This window comes from Pteropus alecto, unplaced genomic scaffold (genome assembly GCF_000325575.1).
Source record: "Pteropus alecto unplaced genomic scaffold, ASM32557v1 scaffold206, whole genome shotgun sequence".
Classification (NCBI taxonomy): Eukaryota; Metazoa; Chordata; class Mammalia; order Chiroptera; family Pteropodidae; genus Pteropus; species Pteropus alecto.
In genome coordinates this window covers 3098446-3111550 of record NW_006438906.1, presented here as the reverse complement: position 1 = coordinate 3111550, position 13105 = coordinate 3098446, and the positions used below count along the sequence as shown (strand labels likewise).

At 36.9% G+C, this 13105-nt stretch overlaps 1 protein-coding gene and 1 pseudogene across 6 annotated transcripts in view; one reads left to right on the top strand and one right to left on the bottom strand.

Moving 5' to 3' along the window:
- TUT7 (terminal uridylyl transferase 7) overlaps nt 1–5466 on the bottom strand; it is a 50117-nt gene extending 44651 nt beyond the window's left edge. For 3 of the 6 annotated variants that reach the window (XM_006916076.3, XM_025049694.1, XM_025049698.1), the window contains exons 1-2: nt 5329–5466; nt 3644–4195 (exon numbers count right to left, since the gene is read on the bottom strand). In XM_006916076.3, the coding sequence (XP_006916138.1) occupies nt 3644–4163 (520 nt within the window). In that variant the 5' untranslated portion in view covers nt 4164–4195; nt 5329–5466. The other 3 variants (XM_025049696.1, XM_025049697.1, XM_025049699.1) reach the window with 3 other exon arrangements.
- Nucleotides 1316–1421, top strand: LOC112483123 (annotated as a pseudogene).
- Nucleotides 5467–13105: the final 7639 nt, after the last annotated feature.

Sequence of the window (13105 nt, the reverse complement as noted above, 5' to 3'; positions counted from 1 at the left end):
ACAATGGAATTCTGAAAACAGTTTCTTTACTACACTGAGTGGCTTAAATTTAAACAAAATTTAAAAAGTATTAGGACAAATAATTTTTTAAAAAAGCAATCAAAATGGATGAAACAAAATACTAAAAGGTAAGTAGTCATTTGAAGAGAAAATTAGTCTACCTTAAAACTTGCTTTTAAATACTCCTTTACTCCCAATTAAATTATCAGTCTTTTAAGGACAGTACTCTTGGTCTGCCTAAACTTTTGAGATAAGCACTTCTTTTAACTATTCTCATTCAATTTGCTTATCATTACAAACTCAAAATAATTGCTTCTGATTTCAGAGTTCAGGACAGAAGTTTCTAACTCAGGCAACACCAATTAGAGATTTACACCAATGTGTACAATACACATTAGGAAAGTCCATATTCGCAAAACACTGATATGGAACTAAATTCCTCTTTTTAGTTTCTCCTCTCTCCTGATCACATAGGCTCCTCAATGTAACTATATCTGTTGTCACTTTCTAGAAAGAATGATTTCATTTTCCCTCCAATGAATACAATTAATTCCTTGTTTGTATACAAAGAAGTAGATGGCTGCTGAAATTCTGTCTGATGATGATAACAGCAGCTACTATTACAGAGTATTTTACTATGCGACAGATGCAATGCAAGCAGTTTATGTGCATTGCCTCACTTAATCCCTACAGTGATCCTGTCACGGATGCTAAAATTATCCCCATTGTACAGATGGGGAAAATGCTTGTCAAAGAAAATAAGTAACTTGTTAAGGGACACATGATTAAGTCAAAGTAAACAGATTTGAAACAGATTAAAGCATAGATGGAATTCTTAAATTCAGCCTAACAATATAAGAACTAAAAAGAATGAACTAAAATCCCTTTTTGTAGGACACCCATTTACATCTAGAACAGACCAGAACCCAGAAGGCAATAAATACAACCTTCTGAACTGAGTATCACAGGTCTGCATGGTAAAAACGATCAACAAAATCTCGCTGGAGGGAATTTTGAAAGGTAAGCGGGGTGTTGCTAAAAATTCCCATTACTTAGAGGAAGACTATCTGGCTTATTCCAGGTTTTTTTGTAAGATGAATTCTCTATATACAATATTCCAAGTTTCCCATATTTTATTTGCATGTGGTCCATTATTCCATTCACAAAGGACATTTGTATTTAAGTGGATGTTTTCTGGCTAATACTATTAATGGCATTATCCAAATACATTAAAATGGTAAACTAGGTTATTTGAGGGATGAAGTATGAATGATCATAGAGAAGTGAGAAATAGGTAGTATTAAAAAACAAAGTAGTCTACAGCCATGCTACCCTGAACAAACTCGATCCCGTCTGATCTCGGAAGCTAAGCAGGGTCAGGTCTGGTTAGTACTTGGATGGGAGACCAGCTGCTGTAGGCGTAAAAAATAAAAAAAATAAGGGATTTTAAGCCGACAAGGTCCTTGCAATCTGTGAGGTCGCCCAAGGGTTGCCTTGCCTAAAAAAAAAAAAAAAAACCCAAAGCAACTCGGTATAATTTTCATTGTATCTTCTCACATTATTTAATAAGAACATTCCTTATTAAGACATAATTTTGATTTAAGGAAAATTTCAGTCTCTTTAATGAGATCCTTTTTAGGAATCTTTGAGTGCAGTGCAAAGTTGATACTTTAAACTGAATTTCTCTCTATAGTAAGCAATGTTATACAAAAGTTTAATATTTTCTTTATGAAGATTTTCAAGGGATGAAACCTGAAAAGTCCTTCAATTAGCAACTGTGAAAGCACACACCGTATTTCATAGAAAACATGGGAGCTTTTGAATTGCCTTCAATGAAAAGACAGTAAAAATGTATTTCCTGTTCAAAACTACTTAAAATCAACTTCTTTTAAGACTAAACAAGTATACATAAAAGAGGCTGTAGGTTTATAAAGTTCCTTTTAATATCTTTCTGACTGCAAACTTTTGATCTATAAATTTTTTTTATCATCTCAAGATCAAATCTTTTATAAAAGACCAACTATTGGTAACTTAATAAAAATGTCCAATGTCCCACGGACACAGTAATATATAACTACTTAAATATACACAAACTTTTAAAAAGAAAAACACAAATCAAAAGCCCAGAAATTACCAATGATGTGTTCAGTTTCCCTGTCAGATTCTAAGTCCAGTGAGGCTGAGTTACTGGCAGGGTAGCATAGGACACGATTTCAGTTTCATTTCCTCATCTAGCACTGTGCATAAACAAGTCTGGATAAATTTAACCTCTCCGAGCCACAGCTTCCTACTTTCTAAAACTGTGATTCTAACTTTGATATATCACGACAGAGCACCCTATCAGATAATTGCTTCGAGGTCTTCCTGGCTTAAAGATTTAAAAGGCAAGGGTTTTATCTCTCCCTATTTAACTCCTTTTTAATACCTCATTCTGTTTTGTCTACTTGATACAAAGCATTTTCTTTTGCTCTTCCTATCTTAAAAAATATAAAACAGTACTTTTCTCCCATTTCATAAGGCCCTCTAAAGACAAAAAAAAAAAAAAAAAAAAAAGACTCCTTACTAAGTATTCTAAATGTCCAGGTCACAAAATACAAATAAATGCCTTACAGGTAACATACATATATATAAAACTGTATGCTGTGAGATAACATGAAGGAAAAGGGCCTTTGGACACCTAGAACGTACGAATGTTGCCTAAATACATTTAAATTGAAAAACTTTAAAAGTGCTCGCCAGTCTGCAACCCATTCTATATGGCCACTAAATATGGCTTACAAGCCAATAAACTTAAAAGCCCATTTTTCCAAATATAATTTTCTAAGCATAATTTGCATTCCCAGACTAAATATTGTTTTATTTTTTCCTTCAATTTTATTTTATTTCATTTCAGTAATTATTGTCCATTAGAGAAAAACAATTTTCTTGTTCATAGAAATCATTGTTACATGGACAAAATCTACTATTCACCTTTTAGAAAAATGTACAAATAATCAATTTGGGGCAATTATAATCAGCACGTAGAGCACTTAGAAATGGGTTTTGGTTTACTGAAACTAAAAGGCAAAGCTTTTATCTGTATTTCTGACTTTCTGAACTTAATGTCTGCAACCCATTTGCTATGCTCGCTTTTGAGAAAGGAAAAAAATCTTGGACTACCCTCTTCTGGAGACAGATGCTCCTCCACTCAAAGAGATATATCTTTCTGCGGTAGAAAATGTGCAGTCTACATTGTGTTTCAACATTGAATAAGATTTTTTTCAGCCTCGTTCTGTCATTTATATTATGGACACATTCATTATTCAAAAATAAAACTGTGATACACAACTTAGAAATTATATATATACTAAAATTATGATAATCTCCAGAAGGATATGATCACCGCCTTTTGTAAAAAGCACCAATAGGAAATGTTTACTAAAGTGAGCCTTGTAGCAAAGTAAACTTTTAAAGGGACCAATATAACCAACATGTTGAAGTTGCCCAAATATCATGATTGCAATTCTTAAAATAATCACATTAAATGAGCAGAAACTATAAAAAATTGGAACTGCATTGTTGAAAATAATAAAATTCATTTGGATAAAAAAATATATATATTGCTGACTTTTGGGTGGTAACTCGACAAGTTGTATCGCATTACCATGACTTCCTGCTTCCACTTCTGACATGGTTTCCAGGCTTGTCAGGTCTTTATGAAACAGTCGTCTTACAGTTCGGAAGCCTCTTCCGTCTTGCCACCTATATCCATCTTCACTTTCCTGAAAAGAGTCTTTTCTTGGTCGGTTTGTAATAGGAATTCTAGGTCCAGGTTTGAATTCTCTCCAGCTGTCTGAATTACCACCAAGTTCATCAGACAGCCATCTCTTACTTTGATCTTTGTGGTTGTCATTCATCCAAGGAGGCTGGCTGTAAATTGGGTTTTTAAATGCATAGGGATTGCTGGAAACAGCATATGGTCCTTTCCTGGGGGTATTCCCATAGTTCCCTGGTGTTATTTTTTTTTTTGGAAGGCCTTTTTCCATTTTACTGCTATGGCCTTTAGCATAATCATCCATTATTAAATAATCTTGTTGGGGGTGACCCCTTCTGAAATCATCATCATCTGTAGTCCCTCGGTCTTTAACACGCTTTACAAAATAAGGTTTTGCTGCATCTCCCATGGTCTTTGACTTCAATTTTTCTTACTCTGTACCTGAAAGAAAAGTATTCTGGTGAAAAATCAAACTATAACAAGTTATCACACCAAGTCTAAAAATACCACAGATGTGCAAAAGCCTATGAAAAACTCTTTTCCTAATTTCCATCACATACCAATAATTAGTGCATTACACTAGAGGTTGGGAGGTTAGGTCCTAAAAATAGTCTTCATGAAAATTAGTACTTACTATTTAACATGAAGATTAAATGTGTGAATAAAGGAAGTTCCCCAGTCTCAAGAACTGTAGTATAAAATAACGATGCTCATATCCAGTGATTGGCTTTTATCTATATGACAAAAGCGCTTCTCTTAAAAAAAAACCACTACCCTAATCCCAAGCCTATACTGTTACAAAACTTCTTTTTTTTTTTTTAGATGGCAATTATTTTTAAGCGTTAATACAAAGTAACCAAAACTTTCTCTGAACATAGTAGATCTCAAAACTCTGCTTTTGTGTCCCTTCTCATCCTGGGGCCTCTGCTCCTTTCACCACTACCGTTCAGAACGACAGGCTTCGATCGCTTGGGCTACAGAGGGGCTGGGCTCGCGACCAAGGCTCTGTAGTCAAAGGGGCTGGGTTTCCGACCAATGGACAACTACAGCTACCCTCCCTAGCCCTCATTCTCCAATCCCAAATAAGTTTGGTTTTGTTATGAATAGCAATTTCCCCTTTTTGATCCTCATCTGATTGCCCATCCCCGATCTGCCTCAGTTTCCATCTTCGAGGTCGGAGGCGGAGAAAAACAAGGCGTCCCCGTACTCCCGGCCACGAAGCCACCGCGGGGACCAGGAAGCAGGAAGTGACCTACCTCCTCGATGGGGTTCTGAGGTCCCTCCAGCCGGCCAGAGGGCCAGGGCCAATTGCCTCCACCCAAAACCCTTCTTCTCCTGCCCTCGCAAGGTCTGACACAAAGTGAAGATGCAGACTCGAAGCCAAGAGCTCAGTCCGGCAGGCCTGGGGACTCCCCGGTCCTCACAATTGGGGCAAGAAGGCCGGCGGAGGATGGAGCCAACGTAACTCTCAGGACAGGTCCGCCCTCTACTCTGGAAACTGGCGAGCGCACCGGAGACCCACCCCGGAGGCGAATCTGGGAGGGACGCGGGGAGAAAACACTCCAAACACTCACCACCTCCACCGCGGTCCTCCGCCTCTTTCTGTCCCGGCTGGGCTCCCTCTCCGTGTTTTCCTTCGGCCCCACTTCCGGCGCTCAGCGCTGTCTCATTGTGCGCGATTGGGAGCCGGCGGTGCCCCCGCTGGAGCGCTCCGCCGCGCACGCCGGAAACGCGAGCCCCGCCCGGCGGGCCGCCTACCGCCCCGCCCTGCCTCCACAGCGCCCCGCCCACTTCCGCCGCCGTCGCCAACACGCTCGCGCCCTCCAGAGGTCTGGCGTCGAATCCCGCCAGGGTTCTGTTCCTGCTGGCTCCAGTTCGTTTCCTAGGCTCCGAAAGCATCGGGGAGTCTTGGGGAGGAACCCTCTGTTTTCCAAGAGAGACGCAGAGCTCGCGGTTGGGGCGCAGCCGCGTGCTGGGGTAGGCTCAGAGGCTCGGCTTTGCCCTGGATGTTCCTGGTCCCGTCTAGGACTAGTTAAGTCTGAGTCTGAGGCTTCCAAGCTCTCTTTGCTAGTTCTTTTGTAGTTCTGAGTGATTTAACATCTCATTGAGTTCTTAAGTTGCTTCTCCTCTAGAAATGCCAGCTTTTACGCATCCCGTGTTCAATACCCAGCTCTCAGTGTGGTCAAGGGAAATGCTATGCTTTTTTCTTAGATTGTGTATTTTATTTAAAATGCAACCGTGTTTTAAAGATGAATTGCAAAGAAAAGTCAGGGAGCGTCATACTCGAATTTTTGAACGAAGAATGCACACTTGGAAGTAGCAAACGTTCTAGAGCGTTGAGAAAATGTGACCGTTTTGATTTCTCTACTTTTGAAGAGAATTTAAATTTAAATTTACGAGATTCTGAGGGGCAGTGGTCTTAAAAATAATTATGAACACATAAGTACTGGCTATTACCAGGCACTGTTCTGAGGACTTTACAAATATTGTCATTTAATACAACAACACCACTAGGAAAATATCCCCACTTTAAAGATGAGGAAATAGCATTTATGGTGAAGTAAATGGCACCACTGGAATCCAAACCCTAATGTTGCAAGTCTGTTCTAACAATGTCTATACTAATGGTGTTTTAAAACATGTTGCTACAACTTTTGTGTAATGTCATATCTAGATGCTTTGGTTCTGAAAATACATGAAAACCCCAAAATCTGTTTTCACAGGCAGATGATGAACCATAATAGAGTCCAAAGGGAGCGTGGCGATACATGATTACATTTATTATGGGATAGCAGCATTGACACATCCAGTAGAGTAATTCTTAAACAGAAGATGTAGTTTAGGAAAAGTTCTAGAGGAGCAGGTGAAGATACATCTTTTTAAGGATTTAAAACATTTTTTATTTGCATTTTTTCAGTGTGTTTTTCAAAGCTTAACTTCAGTTACAAACTTGCTTTTTAGATTGTTTACAAGAAAGACTAAAAATGGAGTCACTTGTGCTAAACCCTACCAAGACTTAATACCTAACCTAATTATAGTTTTGACCTCTCTCAGGAGTGGATTTTTAATCCAGTCAGTCTGGAATTTCCTAATTAACACTAGTAAGATAATATGCTTGATAAGACCCACTGCCTTCCCCTAAGGGAAGATGACGTTGCTTGAAATAATCCACTATTTTAACTTTCTTGTCCTCCCTCTTTCTGCTTATAAAAACCTTTCATTTTGTACAACTCCTTGCAGTGTCCTTTTAGTTCCCAGATGGGATGCTTCCTGATTCATGAATCGTTTCAAAAAGCCAATTAGGTTTTCAAGTTTACTTGGTTGAATTTTGTTCTTTAACGCATACCCCAAAGAGCTACTGTTCCTTTTTGAATTCTCCCTCTGAGACCCTTTTCTGAAACTGGGACTAAGTGGTCTCCGGTTCTGCTTCTACTTTGCTTTGATCTTCCCTCCTGGGCCTCAGTTTCTCTAACTGTAAGCGAAAGACAAAGAATGTGAAACCAAAAGTGTACTATTCTTGACTGATTATGAACAGTTCAATTCTAGTCATTGAGTAACTTATTTTGGGGTGTGAATTTTTATGTTTACAATTTTTTAAATAAATTTACAATTACTTGTTTTTATTGATTATTTTAAATCTAAATTAAAAATGAAATTTTATGTATTTTGGGTTTTTTATGTTTAGATTTATCTTCTATTTGTGGTTCTAAATTTCTCTTTGTAATTGTGCTATAAACTTAAAAAATATACAGATTTAAAAAATCAAATCTATTTAAAGAAAATTATTAAAAATATTGAGAGATGGAAAAAATGAAGATGATATTCATATGACTGAACTTTGAGAAGCCTTAGACCTAAAGGAGAGAAGAGAAAATGCCCAGGGTTAAACATAGGCTGCCCAACGTTTAATCATTAAGGAAAATAAGAGAAGCCAATAAAGAAGACCAAAAAAGGAGGGAATTCAGTGCTAAGAAGGACTTTAAGAGAGTATAGCATGTAAATCTTTTTGCTGAGGTGCTCTGGTGTCATGAATGCCAAATGTACCAAAAATGCTACTCAAGACATCCAGGGATTCGCTTGGGAGGGGAGGGTCCCCAGCCAGCCTAGGTGAAGGCATTTAACTAATGACATTAACACAGTGACTAAAATTCCCAGGAGCGATCCCTGTTAACCATCATCTGTTGTTTTAGAACTATTCTCTGCTGGGCCAAAGAGGTGGAAGTTGAGAAGGGAATGGGAAAAGTGAAGTATTTAGAAATTAGACATGATAGGAGTGGAGGAAAGCTTTGAAATTCAGTGAGAGAAAATCGAGTCTAAATTAAGGGTTATACCAACTGTATATAAGGAGAAAATATGGCTTGAAGAAGAATAGTCTTCATTAAAGAAAATAGAGTAGAATTTGATTAAATAAAAATAGTACACAAAACTATAAATGGCCCTAACCTTGAACTGTTCTGGTGTTTCTGAACTGGTATGCTTTATACCCTGGATGTGGAACAGGCCAAAGTGTCTCCCAGGGTAGGACTACCAGATAAAACAGTGTGTCCCAGGCAATATTTGGGACATATTTACACTAAAAAAACTGTTTACCTGAAATTCAAATTAAACCAGGCATCCTATATTTAATTAATTAATTAATTAATTTTCTTGCCTAAATTGGCTAGCTCCAATATCTCCTGGAGCCTTTATGCACTCTTTGTAAGGATCCACTCAGTCGAAGATTATTTGCTGGTTCTGATTGTCATGCTGTCTTCTTGCAGTGACCATATAAAAAGCTCCCTTTCTCCCTTGTCTCCCATGTCATGTTAAAGAATATCAAATCTACGGAAAGTTTGCAAGAAATATACAATGAGTATATACTATTTATAACTCACCATTAACATTTTGTCATATTTTTTTTTCTTTTCCTCCCTCTTCCTCTCTTTGTGCATGTGTGTATTCTTTAGTTGGACCGTTTAAGAGTTAGTTGCAGACATCTAGACATCTAAACCCCCAAACCCTCAGCAAGTATTTCTCAAAAATGAGAATATTTTCCTGTATAACCACAATGCAATTACCACACTTAAGACATTTGGCCATTTAATAGTGACAAAATACTATTTTCTAATATGTAGTCCATATATAAATTTCTGCAATTGTCCCAGTAATACTTTTAGTATACTTTTTAATTTAGCACATTTTATTCATTATTTGAGCTAGAATCATGCATTGCATTCATTTTCATGTATTTTTAGTGTTCTTTAATGTAACACAGGCTGCTAATCTTTTTTTTTTCATTCATGATGTTGACATTTTTTAAGGGTTTAGGCCCATACTTTTGCAGTTGTCTAATTGTTTCCCCATGGTTAGACTTAAGCTAGACATTTTTTGGCAGGAATATTACATAGGTGATATTGTAGCACACATCTCAGTGTGTCACCACAAAGGATATATGATGTGAATATGTTTTTTAAATGATAAGTTTGGTCATTTATTTAGGTATTATCTACCATATTTCTCCATTATAAAGATTCCTGTTTCTCTTAGAAATTAATAAGTAAATTGTGATGTAATACTTTGGGCTATGTGACTGTTCTGTTCCCTCATCTTTCTCCCAATGGTTTTAGTATCTATTGATAATTTTCTCCTTAAATCAAATATTCCTGTGGTAGTTGTGAAATGGTAATTTTCTATTTCTGTCATCCCCTATATGTTTATTAGTTGGCAGCCTTCTATAAAGGTGGGCTTTTATTTCTCCTAATTCCTTTGAAATTTCTTTATAATAGCATGGACTCATGGATTCTATTTTATTAACTGTGTTATAATTCATTCCTGTCATGATCTGTTTTGATGCTCAAATTGTCCCAGATTTGGCAAGTGGCAAACCCCTTAAACCGGTTCTTATATTTTCTTGATGTATCTTCCTCAGTTTAGAGCACTTATTTTCTGGCACAAGATGTTTCAGGTTCACCTTGAAATTAGGCATTTTCCCATAGGGTTTCCCATAAGGTTTCCCATAGGGTTTTGTGTTTGGAAAGCAAGACCTGGGTGCCATGTGTGCACATTGTTCTGAGCTGTTAGTTCCTCTCAATGGATAGAACTAGTAAACATGTTTTAAAAATCATGAATTCATAATGACGCCTCTAATTGATACTCAGTTCAATAGAATAGGATTCTTCTTCTCATTCTGCCATTCCATATTTCTCCTTTGTTACCCCACAATGAACTCCCTGCTTCCTTCAAACATCAATATGTTCACTCATTTGCTCAATCCTGCAATACATATAAAACAGTCTCAGAATTGCCTCACCAGCATTACTATCTGAAACAAATGTAGCACATAAAGTCCAAGATTTTTTTGTCCTGAAATTATATCCCACTGAGATAGTATAGTCAAATCCTTTGTGTTCAAAAGTGTTTTGGTTAATTATTTTTTTCTTTTCAGTTGTGTTAATAATCAAGTTTATTCATTTTTTTTTCCACTTTCAGGTCTTCCTACATCTCCCCCCACCCCCAATTCTGGTCGATTTAATTTTATTTTTTTGAATATGTAAAATGCTAACATGGCTCAAAATCCAAAACTATATAAAACAGTATATTTAGACAGGTCCCCCTTCTATCTCTTCCATTCTATTCCTCCAGCCCTCATAGGTGACCAAATCCATTTGTTTCTATGTTTAGTTTTTTTAAAAAAAATAAAAATAAATGAATAAATATGTATCTTACCTTTATCATACAAAATGTAGTACTGTACATATAATCTTTGTACTTTTTTTTCATTTGATAATTTTTTTGGAAGTCAATTTATGTAATTTTATATAAATCTTTTTTGTTTTTTAGTTTTCCGGCTGTATAGTACTCCATTGAGTAAATACGCCATAGTTTATTCAACCAAACTCCTAGATATGGGTCTTTATGATGTTTCCAACATTTTGCAGTTATAAGTAATGTTGCAATGAATAACCTTGTATGTGTGTGTTTTCTTGTATTGTTAGAGGTATATTTTCAGGGTAGATTCCTAGAAGTGAGATTTGGAGGCCAAAGGTTGAATGTAAATGTAGTTTTGCTAGATATTGCCTAATTCCCCTCGATAGGAGTTGTATCATTTTGTAGTGGATGAGAGTGTCTTTTTCCTCAAAATCTGTTCAACAGATTGTTTCTTCAAGAGTTTACATTTTTGCCATTCCAATGAGTGAGAAATAGCATCTCAGATAGTTTTAACATGCACTTCTCTTATGAGTAGAGCATCTGTTCTTATACCCTTTTCCTTTTAAAAGTAGATACAAAACTGATGATAATACTTGAACGAAATCTTTTATCTGTCCTACAATAAAATAAAACAAAACTTTTCTTCCTAAAGAATCTCCCTCTGGGTGGTTTTGTATACACAAGGAATAGTTTTATGATGTATTAGAGGGCAATGACTTTCAAGATAAAGCATTATTGTGTAACAATATTGCAAAACAGTTTGATACGTGAAGTTAAAAGAAGCATTATTTGAGTAGAATAAGTTGTGTGTTTTCTTGTGCAATTTAGAGAAAGGTTAATAATAATGTCTGTATTTGCTGTATCGCTCCATTACTTAAGGCTTTCTTTAATCCTATAGGGTATATTGGGCAAAAGTTATTACCCCATTTTATAGATAAAAGAACTGAGATTAAGAGAGGTTTGGAGACTTACCCATGGCCATGTGACTAGTAAGTGGCCAAGTCAAAATTAAAACTCAGGCTGTTTGACACCTAATCCAATATTCTTTAAGTAACTAAAGATTAAATACTGCATTATGAATTTACACACTGGGCATTTGTGTTTTTATGGTGGGTCAAAATTAGAGTTTTTTCTTGTACATTGATGAAAAGTTTATTAAAAATATCAATTATTTTGATTATGAACGACTAAATTAACAGTGTTTATTAAATGTTTTTTTCTTCTGATTTTGGGCATACTCAGTGACTCAGGCTAAACTTTATTGACATCAGTGGAGATGCCAACAAAAGTGGGGATAAAGTGTAAATAAACAGAGGTCTCATTTAGCATTTTCAGCTTTCTCAGGGATTCTTGTCAACTTTCCTTAAATGACTTCCAAGTGCTTTTGAGATTCCATCATGTGGTCCACAGTCCCCGAGGAACCTGGTTCTTCTCTGCCTTACAACTTCATATTGCCCATTCTCCCCAGTCTTTCTTTGCCTTAGCCACTCTTTGCCTTTTAGTCCTCATACCTGCTTTTCTAGGGCCTTTACACATATTCTTCTTCCTGGGCTGCTTTTTTCTCCTTTCTTCACTCAGTTAATGTCTTCTCATCTCTCAGTGCTAAGATCAAGCATTACTTATTTGAGAAGATTCTCTGATCTCCCTACCTGGGCCAATCTCTCTGTTGGATTCTCTCATAATACCATGTGCCACTTCCTCATAGCACTCCTCACAATTGCAATTTTAGAAATGTTTGTGTACTTATTTGATCAATGTCTGTTTCTCCCATTAGTGTGCAAGCACCAGGAGAGCAAGAACTCTGGCTTTGCTCACCATAGTGCTCTGTAGCCCAGCTCAGTGCCTGGCACATAGTAGGAGTTCAGCCAATATCAATGATAAGTGATGGTGTGCATGGCAATTCCCTCAGCTTGGCAGGCCATTTTCATAACTTTGCATCTTCTTTAGGTCTTTTTTCACTTTTCCATATCTGCTTGTGACATTTTGAGCCTTTAGTAGATGTATGTATGTTTGATCACATTGCCCTCTTGGTCCTACTTCTGTATGAATACTCTCAAACACAAACCTGACACTTACTTACCACCCACTTCTAAGCCTTAAAATGGATTTAGGGATTTTGATGAGAATTTGATGAGTTGTCTCCTCCGTCACCACACAGCCTCCCATCATTTCACTGACTCTTCTTTCTCCTTTAGTAGATGTATGTATGTTTGATCACATTGCCCTCTTGGTCCTACTTCTGTATGAATACTCTCAAACACAAACCTGACACTTACTTACCACCCACTTCTAAGCCTTAAAATGGATTTAGGGATTTTGATGAGAATTTGATGAGTTGTCTCCTCCGTCACCACACAGCCTCCCATCATTTCACTGACTCTTCTTTCTCTCCCTCAATTTTTTCTTCCTTCCCCTCTTCTTTAGGTCTTTTTTCACTTTTCCATATCTGCTTGTGACATTTTGAGCCTTTAGTAGATGTATGTATGTTTGATCACATTGCCCTCTTGGTCCTACTTCTGTATGAATACTCTCAAACACAAACCTGACTTACTTACTTACCACCCACTTCTAAGCCTTAAAATGGATTTAGGGATTTTGATGAGAATTTGATGAGTTGTCTCCTCCGTCACCACACAGCCTCCCATCATTTCACTGACTCTTATT